The sequence below is a fragment of the Gasterosteus aculeatus genome, chromosome 8 (assembly GCF_964276395.1).
Source record: "Gasterosteus aculeatus chromosome 8, fGasAcu3.hap1.1, whole genome shotgun sequence".
Classification (NCBI taxonomy): domain Eukaryota; kingdom Metazoa; phylum Chordata; class Actinopteri; order Perciformes; family Gasterosteidae; genus Gasterosteus; species Gasterosteus aculeatus.
Window position 1 is genome coordinate 22,920,764 of NC_135695.1, and position 25,688 is coordinate 22,946,451.

At 52.0% G+C, this 25,688-nt stretch overlaps 3 protein-coding genes across 5 annotated transcripts in view; all 3 read right to left on the reverse strand.

The window, feature by feature from the left end:
• The window catches only part of oma1 (OMA1 zinc metallopeptidase), a 4,155-nt gene extending 1,018 nt beyond the window's left edge, over positions 1–3,137 (reverse strand). Inside the window, exons 1-5 of one of the 3 annotated variants that reach the window (XM_078107792.1) lie at positions 2,422–3,137; positions 1,259–1,487; positions 974–1,147; positions 784–891; positions 1–75 (exon numbers count right to left, since the gene is read on the reverse strand). The exon at positions 1–75 is cut by the window's left edge and continues 54 nt beyond it. In XM_078107792.1, the coding sequence (XP_077963918.1) occupies positions 1–75; positions 784–891; positions 974–1,147; positions 1,259–1,487; positions 2,422–2,738 (903 nt within the window). In that variant the 5' untranslated portion in view covers positions 2,739–3,137. The remainder of the gene's footprint in view (positions 76–783; positions 892–973; positions 1,148–1,258; positions 1,488–2,421) is intronic. The other 2 variants (XM_078107795.1, XM_078107793.1) reach the window with 2 other exon arrangements.
• A 491-nt stretch (positions 3,138–3,628) lies between these two features.
• mysm1 (Myb-like, SWIRM and MPN domains 1) lies at positions 3,629–8,755 on the reverse strand. The gene is made up of 20 exons (XM_040169537.2): positions 8,631–8,755; positions 8,331–8,400; positions 8,159–8,229; positions 7,818–7,883; positions 7,669–7,744; positions 7,493–7,591; positions 7,006–7,420; positions 6,711–6,933; positions 6,507–6,637; positions 6,326–6,429; positions 6,176–6,253; positions 6,013–6,095; positions 5,888–5,942; positions 5,758–5,808; positions 5,581–5,655; positions 5,319–5,507; positions 4,885–5,017; positions 4,523–4,628; positions 4,337–4,394; positions 3,629–4,254 (listed from the first exon to the last, which is right to left on the reverse strand). The coding sequence occupies exons 1-20, from the start codon at positions 8,684–8,686 to the stop codon at positions 3,985–3,987; spliced, it is 2,409 nt and encodes an 802-aa protein (XP_040025471.2). The 5' UTR covers positions 8,687–8,755; the 3' UTR covers positions 3,629–3,984.
• Positions 8,756–10,631: 1,876 nt separating this feature from the next.
• suco (SUN domain containing ossification factor) lies at positions 10,632–25,425 on the reverse strand. The gene is given in 25 exon segments (XM_078108102.1): positions 10,632–11,464; positions 11,903–11,958; positions 12,636–12,727; positions 12,831–12,988; positions 13,100–13,204; positions 13,293–13,380; positions 13,495–14,775; positions 14,847–14,913; positions 15,604–15,690; positions 19,115–19,180; positions 19,946–20,037; positions 20,258–20,313; positions 20,533–20,553; positions 22,056–22,161; positions 22,301–22,408; positions 22,488–22,555; positions 22,705–22,832; positions 23,001–23,094; positions 23,234–23,357; positions 23,539–23,682; positions 24,003–24,016; positions 24,018–24,281; positions 24,394–24,477; positions 25,271–25,373; positions 25,421–25,425. Coding segments are annotated over 25 exon segments (3,927 nt in total). The 3' UTR covers positions 10,632–10,948.
• Between the last annotated feature and the right edge of the window lie 263 nt (positions 25,426–25,688).

Genomic DNA, 25,688 nt, shown 5'->3' on the forward strand with positions numbered 1-25,688 from the left:
ACATAGGGCCCAGATGGTTGTCAGAAGAACCAGGGACAGGAGGTCCACGACGTGAGACAGGCTGGCCTGCTCTGCCTGGGGGGTAAAGAAAAGAGACAATGGAGGTTTTAGTGAGGTGAACAATACGTGCGTGTCCTCCGCTCTGCAGAGAGGCTGATGGGCTGCAATCTGCCGTCCCTGCAGGACATCCATCAGGACGTCCTTCAAGACCTCATGAGCAGAGCCGGTCCCCCACCGACCGACTGACGTCCCACCGCTCACATGTGCACACGCGTGTCACTTCACTTAGAACTTAACTTCCTCTGTGTTGTCTCTTCTGTCTTGTTGTCCTTCGTCTTACTGTTTGATGTTACGCACCAACGTCTGACGTGTTCTGGTAATAAATCAGTTCCTGATATTGATTGTTCTCCTCGATCAGAGAGGAAGTTGATTCCATCAGTCTAATCGAAATCTCCTTCAAGCTCCGTGGCGAAGTAAAAAGATGAAGTAACTGGAGGAGGAATGAAGAGCGGCGGGGGGGTGAATAGTCAGCGTGGACGTCCTTAAAGAACCTCCACATGCATATTTATTGGACCACCTGGTGCAGGACCACCTGGTTCCTTTTTGAAGTTTGTTTCTAGTGACTCATCATGTGGGCGGGGCTTAATGACACAGGGACAACATGTCCTCCAAGGTCACCAAGGAGAGCCAATGGATGCAGATCTCCCTTTTTAAATAAGCCTGAATACTGGTGAGACCGACAGTGATGTCATCGGGGTGCAGAGGGGGGGGGTGCGTAATCACCGAGTGTCCCAGTACGGCGTGAGCCATCTCGTGTCCCAGCACCACGGTGAGCTGGTGGACGTCCGCCACAGCCTCCAGCATCCCTGTGAAGATGAACACCTCCCCGTTCTGCAGAGGGGGGAGAAGCATGTGAGAGGATCACGTGACCCGACAGGACCAACAGGGCGCGGGGGGGGGCGGCTCCCCTCACCGGCAGGATGAAGGCGTTGATGGACGGACTCTGCACCACGTGGACGCTCCAGCTCACAGCCGACACCTCGGGGAGGTCCTCGTTCCTCTGGGCCAGGTGCTGCACCACCCGCTCCACCACCTGGTGACGGGGGTCGCCGACCGGAACCAGCAGCTCCGCAAACTCCTGCATGTACTGAGACACACACACACACACAGAATAATCCCTTTATTCCTCCTTTTAATCCATGAATTCACTTGACACACACACACGCACACACGCACACACACACACACACACACACACCGCCTCTGACGTCAGAGCTGCCAGCTCCATGTGCGTCTCTCTGCTGAACACCAGGAGACGGGTACGTCCCGTCACCGGGGACTCGTCCAGGTGGGTCAGAAGGAAGACGGCCACCATCACCGTGGCAACGCTGACCCCTGCCGCCAGATGCCAGCGACGTCGGTGGACCCACTGGCGGGCCAGCTGGCGGCGGTCGGCCGGCAGGGCCGCCCACCACTTCCTGATGCTCCTGTGTGGGGGGGAGGGGGGGGGGGGGCACATAGACATAACGAAAATAAATGAATCTTCTAAAGCAGGGGTCTCAAACTCAAATCAGCTGCGGGCCAGATGCAGCCCACTTCAACCGAACGCGGGCCAGACTAGCGTCCGAACGGCATGGTCGACAATAACACAACTTAACACTCACTTTCAAAAGCAGTCATTGAACCCCACCCTGGGGGATCGGTCCGAATGAGACTACAACACTAGTCCTCCTTTAACTCAGCAGGGGAGACCTAAGGTCATGTGACCGTGGAATTCCTTTATAGCCAAACGTGAAGTTACGTGAATCGAAGCTGCGTAGTGATGGACGGAGACGCTCGTCGGTGACGTCAGATGCTTCATGTGTTGTTAGTGTGAGTCGTAAAGGAAAACTTTATTAAACGAGCGATGCTGACGGTTAGTCACATGATCACCTGCGCGAAAGAGGGCAGGAAACTGAATTTCACCCTCCTGCTCTCTGCACCTCGGCCGACACACACGACCCGCCCCCCATGTCAGTCACATGCATGCCACGTTCACTGGACAAGCACACAGTAGGAAACCAGAACATCATAACATGTCCCACACAGCAGCTGACAGTGGGGTTACAGTATAAAACTTGCGGGCCGCACTAACATTACACTTTCATATTAAGGATGGGGCCACAAAATATCGGCCCGAGGGCCGCAATTGGCCCGCGGGCCGCGCGTTTGAGACCCCTGTTCTAAAGTATAGAATGCGACAGGACGCCTCAGAGGGGAGCATCAAATACGACCACAGCAACACCTCAAGGAGGTCACCTGATCCCCAGAGTCTGAGGGAGGAACCCGGAGAACCTGAAGAGCAGCAGACATGGGGAGAACATGCAGACTCCACACGGAAAGGCCAGTGGGCGGAGTCAAACCCACGTCACAGCGTCCTACCTGCCGAGGACGATGGCCACGAGCTTCTGCGCGGGTTTGAGCAGCGTCCAGAGGAGGGGGGCGGGCAGGGCGCGGAGGGGGGGCGAGGTGTGGAACGGGTGACCCCCCCGTACCGGAGGAGAGGGTCCGGGACTGGTCCTCCCATCGCCGGGGAGCGACGCAGGACGGGACCGGAAGAGGACGCCGCGCGTTGCTCTGGCGGGGGGAACCCGGAGGGAGTTCGGCTCGGGACGTCCCGCGGGTGTGCAGCAGAACCGGAAGCTGCGCGTCCGATATGCGCACAGAGAGAAGCTCCTCAAAACACCGAGAACCATCATAGAACCTCCTGTGAAAGTCTTTAAGAACTAGAGACACACACAGGGCGGCGTGTTCTGGGTCATCGTGTTAGTGCACAATTATTACTAATATTAAAATAACCTCCAACATCCGGAAGTGTCCCCTGCGATCCAAAGGCATCGCTAGCCGTGGAAGCTAACTACAATTAGCCCATTTCCGCTGTCCGCCGCCGTAAACCTGAGATGAACGTTTATTTCACAGGATCTTAACACGTCGTTAGAACACATTTAGTTCCCCGTGACACGCGTCCTCTGAACTTTAGACGCCTGCGCTGTCGCGGTTTGGGTAGTTGGTCGCTTTCGCTTCCCAAACGATTCCCCCTAGAAACAAGTTCCCGACGAAGGTTCCGGTGCAGTTGGACAAAACAACCACGTGTCACCATCTCGTTTGATACAAACAATAAAGCGTCCCGATAAAGTTGTCAGTTGCGTTATTGTTTGTGCCTAAAACATTAAAAGGGGAAATGTAGATAAAAGAAATGAAGGATCAGTTTGCTGCTGTGAAGCTCTGGGGCTTCAGTGTCTTACTCAAGGACACGGAGACATGCAAACTACGGAGAGAACACGGATCAAACCGCACTGCAAAACATCACAGCCGCTGAGTTCTGTCCCCCTGCGTCTTCTCTTTAACAGTGAGTCACAAAACGTCGTTATTTCAATAAAGATTCAGCATGGACCATTTTGTTACATATTTGTTGGGACGGTGGCTCGACACCAAAGGTTTGAGGACCACTGGGTCACACGATCCGATGGGGTCACACGATCCGATGGGGTCACACGAGGGTCACACGATCCGATGGGGTCACACGAGGGTCACAGGATCCGATGGGGTCAAAACAAGTTTCAATAGGGACATTTCTTGATATTTGGGGTTTGAGTGTTTCAGCTACAAACTTTATTATCATAGACTTATTATACAGCTGCTTACAAAGCGAATGACATTATCATCACGGTGGGAGATTTTAAAAACAAATCAACGCATTGACCAGGAAGATCTGACCTGTAGACATTTTGGTAAAAAACAACAGTATTTGAAAGCATTGGAACCAAAATATGAAGATTACACAAACGTAACACAAGAAAAAATATAAATCTATTTCATTATACTGTTTAACCGAGAACGCAAAATACTAACAAACTCACCTCTCCTCTTTTTGGTTACAGCGCTGAACACATCAATAAAACGTAAAAACCCTAGATGGGCGAGTTGGTAACACTGACACGTGCTTCACAATAAATAGTCGTATTCAGACGACAACACGGAGCCCAGATGCAACGCCACGCTGCTCGTGTTGTGGACTGCGGTGTCTGAAGAGCCCCCCCCCCGAGGCTTCTCCTCCTCATCCGAGTCGGCCGGTGCGCGCGCGCTCAGGGACGCGTCCTCGTCGCGCTGCAGGCCCATGAAGTGGGACAGGAAGCGCGCCTGGATCTCGGTGAGGAAGGCGTCGCCCTCCTCGTCCGGCAGCGGCTCCAGGTACCTGGCCAGCGACGACAGCATCTGAGGGGAGGAGCCGGGGGGAGAGGAAGCGTGAGAGGAGGCGATGAGGGGCGATGGAAGAGGACAGCGGGGGGGCGCGGACCTTCTCCAGGCAAGTGAGGTGCGAGTCCCTCCGGAATAATCCGTCCATCTGCACACTCCTACCGGAGGAGGAGAAAAACAATACACATATTTACCCTAAAAGGAAGTTATTGTGTCTAAACAGTCGACAAATCAAACTGAAACTCTCTGAAACCAACGAGTCTCTGAGTCAGAAGCAGCGTCTCACCCGGCGGCCTGACGGTACCGATGGATGATCCACTGAGCCCGCCTCAGGGTCTGCTCCCAGTCCGGGACGTCCTGCGAGGACAGGAAGTCGAATCGGTAGGGCAGCTCTTGAGGGGAGGAGGGGGGGCAGAGAGAGACCGGTGTGATGTCACTGAGCGATGACATCACTGATCTACATCGTCAGCTGGGTTTCAAAGCCTGTTGGTGTTCCCCTGTGTGTGTGTGTGTGTGTGTGTGTGTGTGTGTGTGTGTGTGTGTGTGTGTGTGTGTGTGTGTGTGTGTGTGTGTGTGTGTGTGTGTGTGTGTGTGTGTGTGTGTGTGTGTGTGTGTGTGTGTGTGTGTGTGTGTGTGCGCTGAACCTACTCGGTGGGCCTGACGGCTCCTGGCTCCCCCTCACCTGCAGACAGGTGGTCTGGGAGTGGGGGGAGGGGCTAGCCGGGTCGTAGGGGCTCACGATCATCCCGATGAACGGAGCTCCGCCTCGAGAGAAGTAACTCTGAAACGATGCGACCACATGATGAGCTGCATTAGGTTTTTTACTATTGATTATTTGTTTTAAGCGGCTAACCCAATTTCCTTCAGATCGTCACAATAAAAGCTCCCTGGGTTTTAATTAAAGTTCTCTTAAGCCGGTTTGACGAGGGCTAGATCGATGAGGTCATGACCTCGTGTCTTTGTCAGTACAAAGAAAAGTCTTTTTTAGTATTTAGTTGTTGACTTTTGTATAAATTGAGGCCCAACAGAAGCAGCTTTTGATCGGATCGGTGGTCCAGCTCACACCGGCTGACCCCCCTCACCTGGAACTGGTCCTGCGTGTTGATGTCCCGGACCGACGGGTTGGGCTGGAAGGACGGGTGGGAGTGGTACCAGCCGACCACGGCGAGGCCCAGAGAGGACAGCAGGTCACGGGCCTGCGTCTGGGACACCGGGTCCATCTCACACTGCAGACCCGTACTCACACTGTTACACGGCTCGGCTGCACGGATCTGATCGCACAGAGACACAGTCAGATAAGAGGATAAAAAGAAGACATCAGATGAGGACATGTCTGTCCTCTACCTTCAGCACTCGCTTCTCTTCGTCGTAGGCTCCACCCAGCAGGCCGATGACCTCACAGCGTGACACGTGGGCGTGCTGACATCACAGCATGGATTAAACCAGGTTAGTGACACAACAGGGAATCCTGTACGGCGGACCCTCGTCATTAGGAGATCATCAATGAGCAGTAAATCCCACCATGTCCATGATGAGAAGACTCTCTGCACACACGATAACCTGGAAGGGTTCCTGCAGGAACAGCAGAGGAGCCGTTTAATCCTCCATAAAACCAAAGAAGGTTTGCTGAAGACTGAAGAGACAAACTGACCTGCACGTCCTCTCCAAAGGACCTGCAGGGGATCAGCTGGAAGGGGTCAAAGGACCTGAAAGGGGGGGGGACAGTTACACATACGAGTACGTACGCTTATGAGCACATAAGTCCTTGGTGCTCACCCTCTGAACCGGGACACCTTGCAGGGTTTCGGGTTCCTCTTCCTCTCTTCTCGCCGCAGGGCGAGTTCCTCGGCACTCAGATGCTGAGGACACACGAGCAGAGGACACGTTCTAGTCCCCTCGCCACCAATAACCTGCTGCATGCGTCATAGTCTGTCCACACCTCGTACGTCTGTCCCTCCAGGTCTTTGGAGTCGCACCAGTTCCCCCAGGTGTCCCGCACGCGCCGCTTCCTGGTCCGCTGAAAGGAGCCGCTGGCAGTTAGCTGGAGGTGCCTTCGGAGGGGGAGGGTGGGGGGGTTCTGGGTACCTACCATGCTCTGCAGTCTCTGGGCCAGCTGGTAGGCCTCCATCACGTCCCTGCCCTCCCTGTGCTTGGACCGGTCCACGGGCCTGGGCCGGTTGTAGACGGCTTGCTCTGCCAGAGAAGAGACGCGCGCGTTGAGGACTTCTGACGGTTGGGTTCCACGGAGCAGCGGGACGCAGCTGACTCACCGCAGTGGAAGTTGATGGCGCCGACGAGCTCCAGGTAGGTGTGGATCCTCCCGATGCAGTTCACGTCGCCGCAGTTCTTCAGCCCCGGGCGGACGGAGGTCTTGTTCAGGTACCTGGGTTTGCTCCTCAACCTGAAGAACCCCCATAAACAAGATGGTGAAACGTGTTCCTGCAGACTGGTGGCTGAAGACTTCAGAGTCTCACCACTGGTCCAGGATGTAGTTCCGGATCTTAAGATATCTCTCAGGGGTCTTGGATGGTCGTCCCTCAAAGAACTCTGGGATAGCTTGTTTCTCCTCCTCAGCAATGGTCTCCATCTCCATCTCTTTTTCCTTCTCAGGCACCTTGAGTACCAGTTCCTCCTCCTCCTCCTCCTCCTCCTCCTCCGCTCCATCAGCTGGACTCTGTTCGGTCTTTTCATCAGAAGCTGTGGAGCAAAGTGGACCATGAGAGTAAAGAGGAGCATCTGCTGGAATGGGTCATGGAAGCAGAGTCTCACCAGTGTCCTCGTCCTCCGGAGGACCTTTCTGCGAGCTCTGGTCCTCATGGCCCGTCTCCTTCGAGTCTCTCTGAGCTGTGGTCTCTGGTGTTCTGGGGGGGAGGGGCTCTTTGTCCCCCGGCCCGGTTGCAGCAGTCGCTGGGGACGGAGGGGGGAAGGACGAGGGCGGAGGCAGCAAGGTCGCACCCGGCTCCTCCTGGACGCCGTCAGGCGTCGCCCCCCCCCCCGGCTCCCGGAGCTCGGCCTTCACGCCCCCATCCAGGTCGTCGGTGATGTCCACCTCCTCGTCCTCCCCGTCGGAGAGCCTCTCCGTGTGGACGGCGTTGGACGGAGCGGACGCATGACCGGAGGACTGAGGGTGTAGTTGCAGCACACCGCCCGTAGGCGGCGCCGCCCCTCTGGGCTCCGATGTGGTCTGGAGGAGAAAAAGGACGAGGCGTGAATAAGGAAGGAGGGAAGGAGGGAGCACACGAGGACAAAGTCTCACCTGGTGTTTGAAGAACTGTCGGGCGTAGCTCTTCACCTGGAAGGTGGAGCGGCTGCCCACCAGCCTGGCGATCTTAGTCCACCGCCGACCGAACTGAGCCTGCAGATTGAAAACACGTTAATATGCTCAATAAGTCACATGACCACCTGATAACAGCAGCCACGCGGCGAGCTCACCAGCCCCTCCGCAAACAACTCCTTCTCCTGGGGGGACCATCGGGTGGAGGAGGTGGAGGACGGCTTGGTCGGTAACCTGAATGTCGGGGGAGACCAGTGAGGAGCGGGAAAACTTCGCCATAATAATAATAAAGAACGGTTTGACTTACTTTGTCACTTTGTCGCCGTCACTTTCCCAGATGTGGCCAGTAGTCCCGCCCCCTGTCAGGTAATACCTGAGCGCCGGGTTCAGGAGCAAAACGTTCAATGATGAACATCATAACGGAAAACATGTCACATCAATTCGATTGTTCGGAAAGCTGGAAAAATGGAATTATTTTATTATACCATTTCTCCCTGTGAGCACTTATGGTATATTATATATATATATATATATATATATATATATATATATATATATATATATATATATATATAAATACACACACACCATTTATAAATATAAAAGCAATAACGTGTGGTGCGTTTGAGGGTCCGTAAAAAAGGATACTCTTCCTCCAGCAGCATCGTCTCGATTGCCTCCCTGTCCTCCGAGCTGATGGTGCTGTCCAGTTGCCATGGCTACACACACACACACACACACACACACACACCAAACAGGGTCATCAGCACGCACACAGAGACACAGAAAGACAGAGACACAGAAAGACAGAGACACGCACCAGTATCGCCGCGCTGCTCCACTCGGACCGGATGAGCCGCTCCGGGGACAGAACTCCTACTTCCGGCTCTCTGGAACAGAGACACGTCCCGAGAGACGCTGTCAGTCTACGGAGGACACACTGGGGACACACAAAGCGCCTCTATGCTCCACAGGTTCAAACATGTGGGACTAAACCAGACCAGGACACAAGACAGGGCCAGAGTACTAGACCAGTACACAAGACTGGATAAGTAAGTCCCGCTAGTACACCAGACCAGTTCATATCAAACCAGTAACGTTAAACCAGTAACATTCTCACCGGATATTGTTCTCAAACTCGTCTCCCTCAATATCTACGTCCACTTCGTCCTCCATGTTGCTCGTGAACGTAAACAACGGACAGTGAGAACCGGAAGTGAGAACCGGAAGGAAGCAGCGCCGCGCGCACAGTGACACCTGGTGGCGGGATGACCGCATGGCCACTGCTAGTACTACTTCTAAAAGTAAGTCATGTACTATCCACCATTGCAACCAGCAGTTAGTACTAAAATAATATAATATGTTAATAATAACATGCAAAAAGCAGATTACACAGCTTCCATCCCCTGAAAACAAATACATGTTTCTTTATTAAAAGGAGTTTAATATTTATTGATGTAATATTTAGTGAAATAGGGGCTTGTGAAGTGAAATAGTTTTATTCTAGCTAGTTCTTGGTTAGAGTACTCACATTTCCAACGGCACCCGAAGGCACCGTCTCTGGTTGTACTCTTAAGGAAATGTCATATTTCTTTATCATTGATGTGCTAATATTCAAACAGACCCACCAAACCACTAAGAATAAAAAGACAGTTTAAGACAACAAAAAAAGTTTATTTAGAAATTCACAGTTTCTAATGGCACTACAGTTTCGTAGTAACTCGCTTCTCCTTAAAAACACTGTGCAGTTAATCACAGAGATTCACATATAAAGGTAGAAAAACAAAAGGCATGAGGAGTCATTCAAAGTGCACACTACGTCGCTGTGTTACGGGATGAGTGGAGTAGTCACACACACACACACACACACACACACACACGAGATAAGCTTAGCGTGTGGAACGAGCAGCACAACAATGTTCATGATCCTCCGGGTTCCCTTTATTCCACTGGAATCGACCACGAGGAGTCAAAGCGCGCCGAAAGTTGAAGAGGAGGATGAAAGAGGAAGAGCAGCATGATGAGGAAGAGGACCCAGACGAACAAGAAGCAGACGTGAAGACCCGAGTGTTTAAAGCTGTGCAGTGACTGATAAAAGAGCCGCTCAGAAACTCCTTTAAATCGCTTTAAAATGTGCGTGTGAGGCGGGTTAAAACCGCGGGCTGGTGATCCGACGCCAATGACCTCTGACCTCCTCCCAGCCGATGCTCCATCATCTGGTAAAAAGACGGGACACGCGATGTCACCGCTACGGAATAAACAAAGTGCAGTCCAGTGCGTCGGAGACATTTTTACAAGACGTTGTCACGGCGACGCCCTGCGGGACAGTTGGGCTGGAATCATTAGTAGTTTAAATAAATAAATAGATAAATAAAAATTGGGTCTGTCAGACTCTGCTGCAGGATCCCAGAGATCTGTGTGTGTGTGTGTGTGTGTGTGTGTGTGTGTGGCAACATTCAGCGGTGAAACCCAACGTGCTCCGACAGGAAACGCCTCCGTGATGCTCGTGATAATAATAGTTCATAAACAGGGATGAGAGAAATGTAAAAGATTTAAAACAAAAGGAAGGGAGGACGTCCCTCTGGTTCGGTTCCAAGGGGGGGGGTTCAGGTGTGGCCAAAACTACTGGAGAGAGGTCAAAGTTCGGATTCACTAACAGGCATCACATTCACGCATGTAAAGACGCCTTCTTCATTCAGCTCTGGTGGTGTGTGTGTGTGTGTGTGTGTGTGTGTGTGTGTGTGGCAACATTCAGCGGTGAAACCCAACGTGCTCCGACAGGAAACGCCTCCGTGATGCTCGTGATAATAATAGTTCATAAACAGGGATGAGAGAAATGTAAAAGATTTAAAACAAAAGGAAGGGAGGACGTCCCTCTGGTTCGGTTCCAAGGGGGGGGGTTCAGGTGTGGCCAAAACTACTGGAGAGAGGTCAAAGTTCGGATTCACTAACAGGCATCACATTCACGCATGTAAAGACGCCTTCTTCATTCAGCTCTGGTGGTGTGTGTGTGTGTGTGTGTGTGTGTGTGTGTGTGCAGGGCGGTTAAGGGAAGGGGGGTGAAGGATGAACTTTGGGGTCCCACGACGTTTGAGGGTGAAACACAAGGACATTAAGAAACGATGGCAATGAGTTACTTCTCCACAAGTCACCCTGATGAGCAGCCTAATACTTGTTGATGCCGCCGCCCCCCCCCCCCCTCTCTCCCCTCCCTCCCTCCCTCCCTCCCCCCCAGCAGGCTCTTCTTCTCTTCCTCTCCATTTTCAGATTCCATTCCATTTGTAGCATTAGAAAAAGGGAACAGATTAAAGGCACGTAACCGTAAACAGCTCGTTGAGGAGGGGAGGCTCATGGGTAATGTAGTCCTTGGGGTCAAGGTGGGACCCCCCACATGTCAGCTACCTTCATATCGTGTGTGTCAGGAGAGACAGGAAGTGTTCAGACGTGTCCGCCGACCACAGTCACCCCGATGGCGCCCACGCCCATCTCCTCGTTGCCCTTCATGAGCTGCTGCAGGCTGGGCAGAGAGGCCACGCCCCCTCCCTGCATGGCGGGGAACTGCAGCTCCGTCTGCCGCGACTTACGCCGCTTCACCGAGCGGCGCTCGGGCCTGGCGGGGGGTCGCTGGAGGAGGAAAGGCAGGGGGTGTCCATTGCAGAGCCCGGAGGAGGGGAGGACGGGGGAGGGAGGGGGGAGGCGGCCCGCGTAGGACTCCTCGGAGTGGGTGGACGAGCCGCTGGTCTCAGAAGGGAATTCCTTGGAGGGGCAAGCGGGCGGTAACGACGGCTCCGCCGAGGGGCGAGGGGGAGGGAAAGACGGTGGAGGAGGCGGGGGGGGGGGAGGGGGAGGCGGCACCCGGAGGAACGGCTGGATGCTGCTGCAGCTCGGACCCCCGTTGGCGAGATGATTCAGGACCTCAACTTTGTCCAACGACTTGGACTTGTAGCGTTTTTTCTACGAGAAGAAACACAGAAACGAGGGGGGGGGAACGTGAGGCGGAAACAGAGAAGCTTTTCATCACGTCAACCTCTCCTGTGCTCGACACAACGATCAGGTCACTGGTTGCTATGGAGACCGTGAATGTGACGATGACGACGGACCCAAAACAACATCAGAGAATAAGATGCTAACAGGCAGCATTTCTATTACATCGTATGACGTTAGCTTAAACCGCCGTGTCCCCGAACGCGTCCCCGTCCTCTTTAATACTTATTCTCATTTTACAGGACGTGGAAAACATCACGAGTCGTTTTCATCAACTAAACAAAGTCTGTGTGTTAAAGGAGGATGTGTCCACACACACACACACACACACACACACACACACACACACACACACACACACACACACACACACACACACACACACACACACACACACACACACAGTACCTTTTTCTCTGGAGAAAACCTTAGAGGTTCTACAATGTACAAGTCATCGGGACCTACTGGGGGGAGAGAGGGGCCACGTTAATGATGGAATGGCAAACAGGAATACATACATGTAACAAGCATGACGTGACTTTGCAAGTAGTATAATCCATGTTATAATCATTGCTTTGGCACATAAGTGGATAAATGAGAGGGAGCATCTTTTATTATCGACTACTACTTGCAAACGTCTACCAGCAGCCAGCGAAGCACCATGAGCGGGAGGGGGGGGTCTGCAGGGGCCACAAGCTGGCAGTGACAGCCTCAAGGTGTCGCTCTGTGTGTGTGTGTGTGTGTGTGTGTGTGTGTGTGTGCAGCAGCCCGAAGCAACTATGTAGCAAAACAAACCAGTAAGTGAGTGAGTGAGTGAGTGAGTGAGTGAGTGAGTGAGCCCCCCCTGTTATAATGGTTGGGGAAACTGGAATTAGACATCGTTGTCCCCCCAACCGGCGCGAGAGGTCACCAGGCTTTTGGTTGGAGTTGTAAAATAAGGACAATACAAGAGTCCAAAAGCGTCCACATGAGACCGAACGTCCTGACGAGGTGGAGACACCGTTGGACACAACATGGAAGCACCGTAAAGGTTTCCTCCCCACACTGTAATAATCCAAAAGAGTGTCGTCTTCGTCCACGAGCTACGACTGCTTCCATGACGTTTCCATGACAACAGGGACAGAGAGCGGCGGGCTCCTACCTTCTGAGGTCGTCATGTGGAAGGACTTGGAGCGAACCAGCGGGCAGGTCACCCTGCGCTTCAGGCTCATGTCATCGTAGGAGGAGAAGCACCTGGGGGGGAGGGGGTGGGGGGGGGGTATTACGCAATTCAAAAACAAGGTGTAGGGCTTCCAGATGAGAGATGACTCCGTGTGAGAGACAGTGGGGGACCAACCTCTTGGGGCTGGGGTAGTGGTTGCTCTTGGGGAGGGCAGCAGCGATGGTGGTGGTGGTGGGGGGGGGGTAACTGCGGCAGCACTGCAGACACAGCAGGAGGCCCAGAGACAGACACAGGACCAGAGACACCACCAGGTAGCTCTGACGGTCCGACACCTGCAGAGGAGGAGGAGCCGTGAGGAGCAGGAGGAGGAGCCTCTCATCTCCAAACAGAGGACGTAGAAGCTAAACCGCATCGATTACTTCTGACCCCCCCCCCCCCCGTACCTCTCTCTGCAGCTGGCCCACCGTGGCCGTGAGGTTGAGCATCAGCTTGGTGACGTTCTCCAGCTGGTTCTGCAGGACCTGGATGGATTCGCTCTGCTTCTGGTCCTGAGAGGCACAAACAAGTGTCAGCGTTGTGTGACCACATGTGGGCTGTTTCCGGGCTGGGGGGGGGAGGCGGGGGGGGGGGACCAACCTGCTCCTCCGCAATGCGGGAGGTGTTCTGGAGTTTGATGACGGTCTTGTTGAAGGCCCTCTGCATCTCCTCCATCTGTTTACGGTATCTGAGCAACGCAAAGATCACAACGCTGTGAGGAGCCGCTGCAGAAGTTCTGGTTATTGCGCAATCCTTGATAACACCCCCCCCCCCCCCCCTCTTACCCCCCCGGTGTGTTTACCTCTGGCTGAGCTCCTCCAGGTATCTGCTGGACAGACTCATGTTCATCTCCAGGGCTTTGATCCTGTTGTTGAGCCTCATGAAGACGCTCTCCTTCTGGCTCGACCCGTGCACCGCCCCCCCGTTTCCCGGCACCGCCCCCCCGTTCCCCAGCACCGCCCCCCCGCCGCTGTACTCAACCCCCCCCCCATTCTGCAGCTCCGCGTAGAAGTCCGCGGCCGCCCGGTGGACGTTCCCGTTGGCGCCCAGCAGGTCCTCGTCTATGCTGTCCTCCCCCTGGTGGGGGTCTCCTGCTTGGGCGAACGAGTCCGTCTCCCTCTGAGGGGGGGGGGGCAGGACTCCCTCCCCACCAGGCCTCACAGAGTCTGCGTGAGCGTCGGTCGGCAGTTCGGTTGGGGGGGGGTTGAGGTCCTCGGGCTTCGAGGCGGTGGGAAGAGACTGAGCGGACTGGTCCGTGAGGGGCGGGGCCACGGTGCCGGGGGGGGCCGTCTCAGAGGCCGGAGCGAGGGGGGGGGAGCAGCTGGTCGGCTCCGTAGTGGCGGCGCCGCCCTGCTGCGTCTCCGGGGCGGTGGCGCTCGGGAGGGGGGGCGTGGGGGCGGGGTCGACAGCCGCGTCTTTGACCGGGGGGGGCGGCTTCTCCTCGTGGGAGGGGGTGGGCGACGCCACGGAGCCGTGGTCGTCCGAGAAGCTGCGGGGGAGGGCGGCCGTCCTGCTGGGCTCGAGCAGGATGTCGAGCTCTGGGGCGTGAGGGGGGGCCGTGGGGGGGGCATCGCCTGAGCTTCTCCCCCCCTCACTTTGCTCCTCACGCGGTCCCCCCGGCAGCTCCTCAGCCGGTTCTGCCGGGGGGGGGGCTCGGGCGAGCGGCGGGGGAACCGGGCTGGCGCTCGGTGGCGGCTGGTCCGCCTCATTCTCGAGGGGCCGAGCGTCGGAGTCCGGGGGGGTCCGGCTCCGGGGGCCCAGCTGCCTGCGGCGGAGGCGCTCCCGGGCCAGCCGGGCGCGGCACCAGCGGTGCCGCAGCTCCGGCAGCGTGACCATGCAGGACAGAGGCGGGAGGGGGGAGGGGCAGGAGGTCCGGCTCTCCCACTGGTTCTGGTCCGCCTCCACCCGCTTTTCAACCTCCTCCTCCTCCTCCTCCATCAGGGTGACTGTGGACTGTGGGGGCTCTTCATCCTCCTCGTCCTCCTCGTACTTCTCCACGATCTTTCGGTCCTCCGGGGGGTCGGGCGAGGAGGGGGCGGGTTCGGGGGAGTCCTCCGAAGCCCCAGGAAGTCCCGCCTCCAGTCTGGAGGAAAGACACAGACGTGCGTTAGGAAAGCTACCAAAGGAGACTCCTCAGCTCCTCGTTGGACTCACTCTGAGGACGGATCGGGGGCTTCGGGACCTTCTGTGAGCTCCTCCTCCCCCCCTGCTGTTGTGTTACCTAGCAACAAAATCACACAACGAGAAGGAGTTCAGCGACGCGGACACACTGAATAATGTTCCATAGAGAAGCAGGAAACGAAGGAGGTGAAACGATCACACTGATAAAAGTTTACGAGAGGGAGTCGCCCAACGGTTTGTCGTTCCCGTTTCATTTATTGTTGTGTAGCGCGTTTCAGTATCCAGAGAGAAACCGTCCCATCGGCCCCACATCTCATTCAGTCACATCGTGACCTCCACCTGAATTGTCCGGTTGCAAAAACTCGCATTTCCTGAAACTGATCAAACTGATCAAACAAACTGATCAAACAAACTGATCAAACTGATCAAACAAACTGATCAAACAAACTGATCAAACTGATCATTTGTGGTCATTTTCCAGCGATCGCCACCGAGCTAAAAGCTGAAATCTCAACTAACGGTCGTGTAAAATCGAAGCGGTTACTTTGTGCGCAGTGATGCGGGACGCTGGGTCAACGTGAACAGGTGCGGTGCCCCTCCCCCCCAGTCACTCTCAACCAATCAGAACGCTGCATTCTTTAGTTTCACGTCCCCCATGAGACATCTTGATTAAGTCGACATGTATTAAGGTGTTGATGAACGGGTCAGAGGAGGACGGAGACGTGACGGGTGGAGCAGGACGGAGGAGAAAGAAAAGGGAGACGACGGCGTAAGAATATAAAACTCCTACCAACACACGAGGGACGATTACCTTCCAGCTCCGCCACGCCACCCAGGACGTTAGCGGCTATGTTGTTTACCATGTTGAGGATGGCATCTGAAACACACGCGCACACACACACACACAAACACACACACGTTAATGGAACCAAAGGCTTCCCCACCTTCACACTTTGTGGGGTTGGAGTCCCAGAACTAACAGACTGCAGAACATGCTTCCTTTTCCAGAGTACTGATTCCCTGTGTGTGTGTGTGTAGATGTCTAGAGTGTGTGTGTGTGTGTGTATAGTAGATGTCTAGAGTGTGAGTGTGTGTGTGTATAGTAGATGTCTAGAGTGTGAGTGTGTGTGTGTATAGTAGATGTCTAGAGTGTGTGTGTGTGTATAGTAGATGTCTAGAGTGTGTGTGTGTGTATAGTAGATGTCTAGAGTGTGTGTGTGTGTATAGTAGATGTCTAGAGTGTGTGTGTGTGTGTGTATATAGTAGATGTCTAGAGTGTGTGTGTGTGTGTGTATATAGTAGATGTCTAGAGTGTGTGTGTGTGTGTGTATAGTAGATGTCTAGAGTGTGTGTGTGTGTGTGTGTGTATAGTAGATGTCTAGAGTGTGTGTGTGTGTGTGTGTGTATATAGTAGATGTCTAGAGTGTGTGTGTGTATAGTAGATGTCTAGAGTGTGTGTGTGTATAGTAGATGTCTAGAGTGTGTGTGTGTATAGTAGATGTCTAGAGTGTGTGTGTGTATAGTAGATGTCTAGAGTGTGTGTGTGTATAGTAGATGTCTAGAGTGTGTGTGTGTATAGTAGATGTCTAGAGTGTGTGTGTGTATAGTAGATGTCTAGAGTGTGTGTGTGTATAGTAGATGTCTAGAGTGTGTGTGTGTATAGTAGATGTCTAGAGTGTGTGTGTGTATAGTAGATGTCTAGAGTGTGTGTGTGTATAGTAGATGTCTAGAGTGTGTGTGTGTATAGTAGATGTCTAGAGTGTGTGTGTGTGTGTGTATAGTAGATGTCTAGAGTGTGTGTGTGTGTGTGTATAGTAGATGTCTAGAGTGTGTGTGTGTGTGTGTATAGTAGATGTCTAGAGTGTGTGTGTGTGTGTGTATAGTAGATGTCTAGAGTGTGTGTGTGTGTGTGTATAGTAGATGTCTAGAGTGTGTGTGTGTGTGTGTATAGTAGATGTCTAGAGTGTGTGTGTGTGTGTGTATAGTAGATGTCTAGAGTGTGTGTGTGTGTGTGTATAGTAGATGTCTAGAGTGTGTGTGTGTGTGTGTATAGTAGATGTCTAGAGTGTGTGTGTGTGTGTGTATAGTAGATGTCTAGAGTGTGTGTGTGTGTGTGTATAGTAGATGTCTAGAGTGTGTGTGTGTGTGTGTATAGTAGATGTCTAGAGTGTGTGTGTGTGTGTGTATAGTAGATGTCTAGAGTGTGTGTGTGTGTGTGTATAGTAGATGTCTAGAGTGTGTGTGTGTGTGTGTATAGTAGATGTCTAGAGTGTGTGTGTGTGTGTATAGTAGATGTCTAGAGTGTGTGTGTGTGTGTATAGTAGATGTCTAGAGTGTGTGTGTGTGTGTATAGTAGATGTCTAGAGTGTGTGTGTGTGTGTGTATAGTAGATGTCTAGAGTGTGTGTGTGTGTGTATAGTAGATGTCTAGAGTGTGTGTGTGTGTGTATAGTAGATGTCTAGAGTGTGTGTGTGTGTGTGTATAGTAGATGTCTAGAGTGTGTGTGTGTGTGTGTGTGTATATAGTAGATGTCTAGAGAGTGTGTGTGTGTGTGTGTGTATATAGTAGATGTCTAGAGAGTGTGTGTGTGTGTGTGTGTGTATATAGTAGATGTCTAGAGTGTGTGTGTGTATAGTAGATGTCTAGAGTGTGTGTGTGTATAGTAGATGTCTAGAGTGTGTGTGTGTATAGTAGATGTCTAGAGTGTGTGTGTGTATAGTAGATGTCTAGAGTGTGTGTGTGTATAGTAGATGTCTAGAGTGTGTGTGTGTATAGTAGATGTCTAGAGTGTGTGTGTGTATAGTAGATGTCTAGAGTGTGTGTGTGTATAGTAGATGTCTAGAGTGTGTGTGTGTGTGTGTATAGTAGATGTCTAGAGTGTGTGTGTGTGTGTATAGTAGATGTCTAGAGTGTGTGTGTGTGTATAGTAGATGTCTAGAGTGTGTGTGTGTGTATAGTAGATGTCTAGAGTGTGTGTGTGTGTGTGTATAGTAGATGTCTAGAGTGTGTGTGTGTGTGTGTATAGTAGATGTCTAGAGTGTGTGTGTGTGTGTGTATAGTAGATGTCTAGAGTGTGTGTGTGTGTGTGTATAGTAGATGTCTAGAGTGTGTGTGTGTGTGTGTATAGTAGATGTCTAGAGTGTGTGTGTGTGTGTGTATAGTAGATGTCTAGAGTGTGTGTGTGTGTGTGTATAGTAGATGTCTAGAGTGTGTGTGTGTGTGTGTATAGTAGATGTCTAGAGTGTGTGTGTGTGTGTGTATAGTAGATGTCTAGAGTGTGTGTGTGTGTGTGTATAGTAGATGTCTAGAGTGTGTGTGTGTGTGTGTATAGTAGATGTCTAGAGTGTGTGTGTGTGTGTGTATAGTAGATGTCTAGAGTGTGTGTGTGTGTGTGTATAGTAGATGTCTAGAGTGTGTGTGTGTGTGTGTATAGTAGATGTCTAGAGTGTGTGTGTGTGTGTGTATAGTAGATGTCTAGAGTGTGTGTGTGTGTATAGTAGATGTCTAGAGTGTGTGTGTGTGTATAGTAGATGTCTAGAGTGTGTGTGTGTGTATAGTAGATGTCTAGAGTGTGTGTGTGTGTATAGTAGATGTCTAGAGTGTGTGTGTGTGTATAGTAGATGTCTAGAGTGTGTGTGTGTGTATAGTAGATGTCTAGAGTGTGTGTGTGTGTATAGTAGATGTCTAGAGTGTGTGTGTGTGTATAGTAGATGTCTAGAGAGTGTGTGTGTGTGTGTGTGTGTGTGTGTGTATATAGTAGATGTCTAGAGAGTGTGTGTGTATAGTAGATGTCTAGAGAGTGTGTGTGTGTGTGTGTGTGTATAGTAGATGTCTAGAGAGTGTGTGTGTGTGTGTGTGTGTATATAGTAGATGTCTAGAGAGTGTGTGTGTGTGTGTGTGTGTGTGTGTATATAGTAGATGTCTAGAGTGTGTGTGTGTGTGTGTGTATATAGTAGATGTCTAGAGTGTGTGTGTGTGTGTATAGTAGATGTCTAGAGTGTGTGTGTGTGTGTGTATATAGTAGATGTCTAGAGTGTGTGTGTGTGTGTATAGTAGATGTCTAGAGTGTGTGTGTGTGTGTATAGTAGATGTCTAGAGTGTGTGTGTGTGTGTGTATATAGTAGATGTCTAGAGTGTGTGTGTGTGTGTATAGTAGATGTCTAGAGTGTGTGTGTGTGTGTGTGTATAGTAGATGTCTAGAGTGTGTGTGTGTGTGTGTATATAGTAGATGTCTAGAGTGTGTGTGTGTGTGTATAGTAGATGTCTAGAGTGTGTGTGTGTGTGTGTGTGTGTGTACATACTGGTTGCTGAGCCGAGCAGGTTCTTGGAGGCCTTGTCCTCTGATAGTTGGTATCCAGGAGGATAATCTGGAGGACAAAATGACATTTTTCAGCAAAGTTAAATCCAGCAAAATACAAGCAGATATGAAAGATTATATATAAATATAAATAAATACAATTTATAACAACAAGAATTGGGGAGTCGAAGTGATTAATAGTTAATTTCAGCACCAGTTTCTCAGCTGTGAGCGAGGCAGCGTCCAATAGTCCGCTCAGCTTAAGAAGGTTCCTCACTGTGTGTTTGCTTCAATGCTTCCTTCATTGCCTCCTTTAGCAAAGGAAAGGCGCTTCAATGCTTCCTTCATTGCCTCCTTTAGCAAAGGAAAGGCGCTTCAATGCTTCCTTCATTGCCTCCTTTAGCAAAGGAAAGGCGCTTCAATGCTTCCTTCATTGCCTCCTTTAGCAAAGGAAAGGCGCTTCAATGCTTCCTTCATTGCCTCCTTTAGCAAAGGAAAGGCGCTTCAATGCTTCCTTCATTGCCTCCTTTAGCAAAGGAAAGGTGCTTCAATGCTTCCTTCATTAGCTTTAGGAAAGGAAAAGATGATGATCCCGACCCACAATGATTTGGGATATTATAAGAGACATTCAGGCGTCCATAAAGTGACAAGATTTGTCTTGATGAATATTAATATAAAGTGTGTCATTACGTTTTGCATAGAGGTCAAGGAAAAGTGGGTATTAGTCTGTTGTAGTTTATTCCTTTGCAGATGAAGTACTGATCTGCCAGAGGAGAAAGCTTCATATTATTAATGCTAGTGGGAGTAAAATGTTAAATCTGCTTCAGCATCGTACCGTAGTCTTCATCCAGGTACTCCAGCCTCTCTGAAGGGTACTGGGAGTCTGAGATCTCCTCGTACTCCTCCACCATGCTGGTACCAAACACCCTGGAGAAAGAAGACCGCGTTACACAGAAGAACCTAACCATGGTGAAGACGTCGTCGTGACGACACTGATGGATCAGCTCAAGTTTAGTGAAGAAACGGACGAGTTGAAATCTCCCATGTGGACGAATGCATTCAGAAACAGACCGACAGCATCGAGTTATGGAGAACGTTGTGTTCTAGCTTTCATTGAGTCGAAGGTGACATGCGCAGGAGTCATTACCTGATGAGACTGAGCGGACAGAAGTGCTCCGATCCAAAGTGGGAGAGCAGCTCAACCTGCGGGGGGGGGGGGAAATGATCATCCACATCTGTACCAACGTCAATAACATGTGCATTAATATTTAGAATCTGTGAACCCATAATCCACCAAATACATGAAGACGTGCCAAGCCAATGCTTTATGTGCATGTTATACTCCTTTAGCATGTTTAGCATTACGGTTTGACCTTCACAGCAGCAGGTCGTGACCTCTGACAGAGGGAGGAGAGTGCTGACCTTTATGTACTTGATGAACATCTGATGCGAGAGGAAGACGGGCGAAGGGAACAGAAGGAAAACAAAAAGAGAAGATGAGTAAAGATTCAGGCTACTGAAGCAAGTGGAGCAGTCGTGTTGAGTCACATGACACAAACACAGCAGCCCGTTGACGTGAAACAGGACGCTTCCAGAGAAACAAGCACTCAGACAGAATCACAGGCGAGAGGACAGACGGACGAGCTCAGGACAACGAGACTCATGGAACACACGGAGAGTTAAATGATCATCATCACAGGAAGCAGCGTGTTTACATGATGGTATAATTGGAATCTTTGCTCTCTTTCGGGGGGAGGTGCTATTATCCCAATATACACGCCAGTGAATAAATCCAATCATTGGCTGGAAGCACGTCATATCCGATACGATAGGTGGCGCTGTTTTCATTACAACTAGTTGTGATGCAGCCATTTCCGCTTGACCTCTTCACCACGACCAACAACAACAATAATAACATCAACATTAGGAGAAAGATGGCGAGGGGAGAGCAAGGTGAAGCTACATCCCTCTACTGTCTGTGCATGATGCTAACAGGAGCATCAAATCGGCTGATTTGATAACGGAGAGAAGACGCCGTCGGGATCTCAAGCATCCGCAAAGACGCAAAGTCCAGTTCCTCATCCGATTCACCGTCACATGCCGCGATAATCGAACTATCCACTGGATCGGATGGAGTTATCCAGGCGTGTTAGTCGGATCGTAGTCGGACAAAGGTGTTTACATGAAACGGATCATTTCAGTCCCACTGAGCCAGTTATTGGAATCCATGTAACTACGCTGATTAATGCACCTCCAACACTGAGAGGGACACAAAACTACAGGAGATGTTAAACTAACGTTTAGGTAAAGTACAGAAGGTTCGGGGAGCAGTGAAGGATGTTTGTTGTCTCAGCAGGTGAACCTTTGTTTGTCTTCCAGTCGCTCGCTTTTCATCCGCAAAAACAAGCTGGGAGTTTTTTCACTTCAATTCATTATTTTATTGTATTAGTAATTCTCATTTAGGCCACAAGAGGGCGATGTGACCACAGACGGTGTGAGAACGTCCACACACACACACACACACACACCTGTCAGTCAGCGTGTAGCCCCGCCCCCTAAAGCGTCCCTGTACTTCAGTATGTGGTTTCCTCTCTTGCCTCCATAAATGTATTTAAGTGACCTGATCAACAGACAGACGCTAGTAACCTTCTAACGTTTAACTTTCACGTCTGAGCCGATCAGCTCAATAATCTCACACACAGATCGGCCCGACTGCCCCTCAGCTCCTACAAGAGAAACTCTGTGGTGGACACAGAGCCACGTTTATTCATCCAGCTCCCGGCGAACTCTTTAAATACACAAAGCGTGTGTGTGTGCGTGTGCGTGTGTGTGTGCGTTTATATACCAGGAGCTGCAACGCTCCGCTGAGGATCAATGAAGTCATTGTTCTTGTTCCCGCAGACCTAAATGTTCCGTTACAGCCGGAGGAGGAGAAGAAGCAGTACCTTCACATATTTGGCGTACAGCTGCTCGTCCAGTGGGAAGCTCTGCACGATGCGCTCGTCACGGGCGTGAAAGGTGCCCAGCTTCACCCACTTGTTGGTGGGGTACCTGCAGGCGGAGGAGCAGAAGGCTTAGAGGAGCAGAAGGTGCCGTACCTTCTGTGATTCATTCAACTATACACATTCATTTGACTTGAATAAACTGGGTCAATAAAGTGATCTATTATGAAGAGGTTGCAGGAGTTCACCGGTCACTGATGGAGACCAGGAAGTCTTTGGGCGTAGATGAGAAGAGCTCGAAGTTAGCGATGTCCAGCTGCTTGACCTGGATGGGCTCACAGAGCTCAATCACAAACCTGCAGGAGGCCGGAGAGAAGGACGGTGAGAGGACGTCCAGCTGATCCTGGATCAGCGCAGCAGCGTCGCGTCACTCACCAGATTTTGTTGCTGCAGGGATTCAGCATGTAGAGGTCCATGTTCTCCATGAGAATAGCTGCAGTGCTCTGAGACAGAAGAATGAGACCGTCACCATCACAGGTTCCTGAGATCAGAGGACTAGAGGATCAGAGGAACTGTCCCCGTCCTGACTTTAGTTATTAATTAACATAATGAATCTCTTCGCTCCACACAGGAGGACAGCAGGACGTCCCACCTTGGCCTCGGTGTTGGCGGAGAGCATCTTGGCTCCACACTCCACGGAGGCATAGTTATTCTTGAAGTTCTTCTGGACCTTCTTCACCGGGTGGAGGCTGCCGCTGCTCGAGGTGTGGAGAGACTGACCTGGACACAGGGAGGGACGGTCAAAAGACACACACAACGGAGAAGGACGGAGCAAAGAAGATGGAGACACAAAAGATGAACAACATCAACTGGACGCGTTGCTGCTAATGTGACTCCTCCCCTTTCCCCCTGCGAGCCCCTAAAGCGCGTCTTCATTCATCAACTCACTCTTCTCCACCTCCATCACTTGTTTCTTCCACTCGTCGAATGTGGGGATGTCTTCTTTACTGGGGACGGACGGGTCCTCTGTGGCAGCGCCGCCCTGCACACACACACACACACACACACATGATACATCTCGCCAGAGAAGCCGCTTAAAGCAGAACCAGGACCTGCTTCCAGGTGGACCTCCAGTTCCTGCTCCAGATGTTTGAATAAGTCCCGTGAGACGAGCTGCTCACCTGCAGGCCTTGAGGAGCACTTCCCTCCTGGTCCAGATGAGACAGCTCGTCCTCCAGCTGCTGCTCCTGGTCCACGTGGACCTCTGCTTCAGGACTGGGATCCTCTGGGCCGGCCTCATCCACACTGCAGCACAGACAAGGAGGCGGGGGGGGGAGATAAAGACACAGATCAGATACTCACAGCATTTCAAAGCCAAACACAGACCGGTGGAGAGGAAACGAAGGCGGGCGGGTGGAGCGCAGCTTGCACCTGGTTACCTGTCTCTGCTTTGACTGGCTTCCAGAGGCCGGGGGGGGGAACTCACCTGAAGAGAGGCCTGCCAAAAGGGGAGTTTTCACAGGTGGCCAGGTCGGGGGGAACGCCCCCCCCACACTGGGCACCTGAGTGCTCAGCAGAGACAGACATGTCTGCTGGGAGTTCATCTCCTGCACTGGCAACCCGCAGCGCGCTGAGGGGGAGAAAGGACACGCCGTTTACCACCGGGGGGGGACAAACGAGGGGGGGGGGGGAAGCGCCGGTGGGAGGAGCTGCTGATGCTCTTTGAATGTCCCCGTGGTGCCAGAGGAGACCTGTGACCTGTGACCTATGACCTCATCTTCTGGAAGGAAACTAGACCTTCAGAGTGAACGAGTCCTCAGAGCTTCTTTCCGTTTGTGATCAAATACAAACATGAACTGAAGACAGGAAGTGATGAAGAGTGATGAAGAGGCGAGTGTGTTCATTGACTGACCCCAGAGAGCCTGGGGGGAGGAAGTGATGGGAGCTCACCCTGTGTGGGGGGGGGGCGGCGCTGGCTGAGGAAGGTGTGTCGGCGGCTTCGTGGGGGTCCGGCCCGGCCTGTGCTGGCGGGTCCTCGCTGACCGTCTCCGCCGGGGACACTGGATCCGGCTCTGGAGAGGGGGGCTCGGGGGCTTCCTGGTCCTGCGGGCCCACGTCGGCCCGGGGGGGGCGGCGGGGGGTCCTGCTCGGGGGGAACAGGCACCGGGTCCGGCACCGGGTCCGGCACCGGGTCCGGCTGGCTCCCGGAGGCCTCGGGGGCCTGAGGACTCACAGTCTGGTGACAGAACGTCCAGGTAGAAGGTGAGCCGGACAGCCTGGTACCATGTGGACAACACGTGTGTGTGTGTGTGTGTGTGTGTGTGTGCGTGCACACGTGTACCTGTTGGTGGGGCGTCTGCGGCTCCTCCAGCGCTGCGCTCGCTGCCTGCAGGCCCACGTCACAGCACGCGTGTTCCTCCCGCGCCTGGAGACAAACTGCGTGTCACGTGTTTGGAGGTTGTTCTGAGACTAAACGCCATCCTCTCGTTACAGCACGAGGACACCAGACGCACGGCCTCTACTTTTAACACGCGCTGCTTTACAAAGGGACTTCACGTTGACCTTTGACCCCCCTCCTCCTCACACATAGTAGTGTTTTTTAGATGGTGGGAACCAAAGGAAAGAAAAAGCACGCCGGCTTGCTTCCTTCTGAAGTACGAGTAGCTGTTGGAGATCACAATGCCACTAAAAGTCAACGGTTGAAGAAAAGAAAGTCAATGATTGACATTAACAAACTAGATGAAAATATAAAGAGAAAAGTGAGTAAAAAACCAGCAGGCCACGGCGGCGCTCACATCTATAGATATATCCCCCCCCCCCCAGCCGACTATGCTCAGAGGAACACGTAGAACAGGGTCTTTCTTTCAGGACCCCCAAGCGGATGGAGAGATGCAGCAGGGGCCCCTATTCTACGGAGTTTGGTCCTCCATCTTTTATTTTGGAGCTTGGCTCTTTAGACGCGAGCCTGGATGGATCTGATTGGCTGGTGCCTGTGATGTCGTATCAGCTTGAGAGACGACGTCTCCTCCATCAACTTATCCGTTTGTTGGAACACGTTGGATTCATGTTAATGTGTATTTTAGACAATAAATACAATTCTGATTCTCAAGACATTTCAATTTGTGGAAACATTTGAGAGAAATCAAATGAAACGAGCAATGAAGCGACGGACCAATCAGAGTACTGAGCGACGGAACCTGATGTAAAGAGCCACAAACCTCGTCCTGCTCCTGCTCCGGGGCCTGGGGGTCTCCACCCCCCCCTGACTGACCGGGGCCGGAAGGGCTCTGCCCTGAACAAGACACATATTGACCGGGGTACCTGCAACACAGAAGGGGGGGGGGGCATGAACAAAGATCAGATCTCACGTCATCCCGTTCGTTTTGTTTGCTCCTTTAATTAATTCCCTCTGTGGAAAATATCACTAATGAACTAAGAAGAAGCTTATTGTGTTTAAACGGACATCAGAGGTCAGGTGAACAATGCGGGGGGGGGGGGGGGGGGGGGATATAATATCAACGCATTACTCCGTCACACACTCCACCTGGATCTGAGGGCCGAGCGGTGCAGCAGCTCAGTGGAAGGAGGTCTCTGACCTTTGACCTTTAACTGAAAATACAACATGTTGCGCTGGGG

Coding starts and splice junctions, on each gene's coding strand:
- mysm1 (XM_040169537.2), bottom strand. CDS start 8,686: ATGGAGGACGAAGTGGACGTAGATATTGAGGGAGACGAGTTTGAGAAC. Junction 7,592..7,668: donor AGTTGTTTGCGGAGGGGCTG/GTGAGCTCGCCG, acceptor TTCAATCTGCAG/GCTCAGTTCGGTCGGCGGTG. Junction 5,018..5,318: donor ACACGCAGGACCAGTTCCAG/GTGAGGGGGGTC, acceptor GCATCGTTTCAG/AGTTACTTCTCTCGAGGCGG.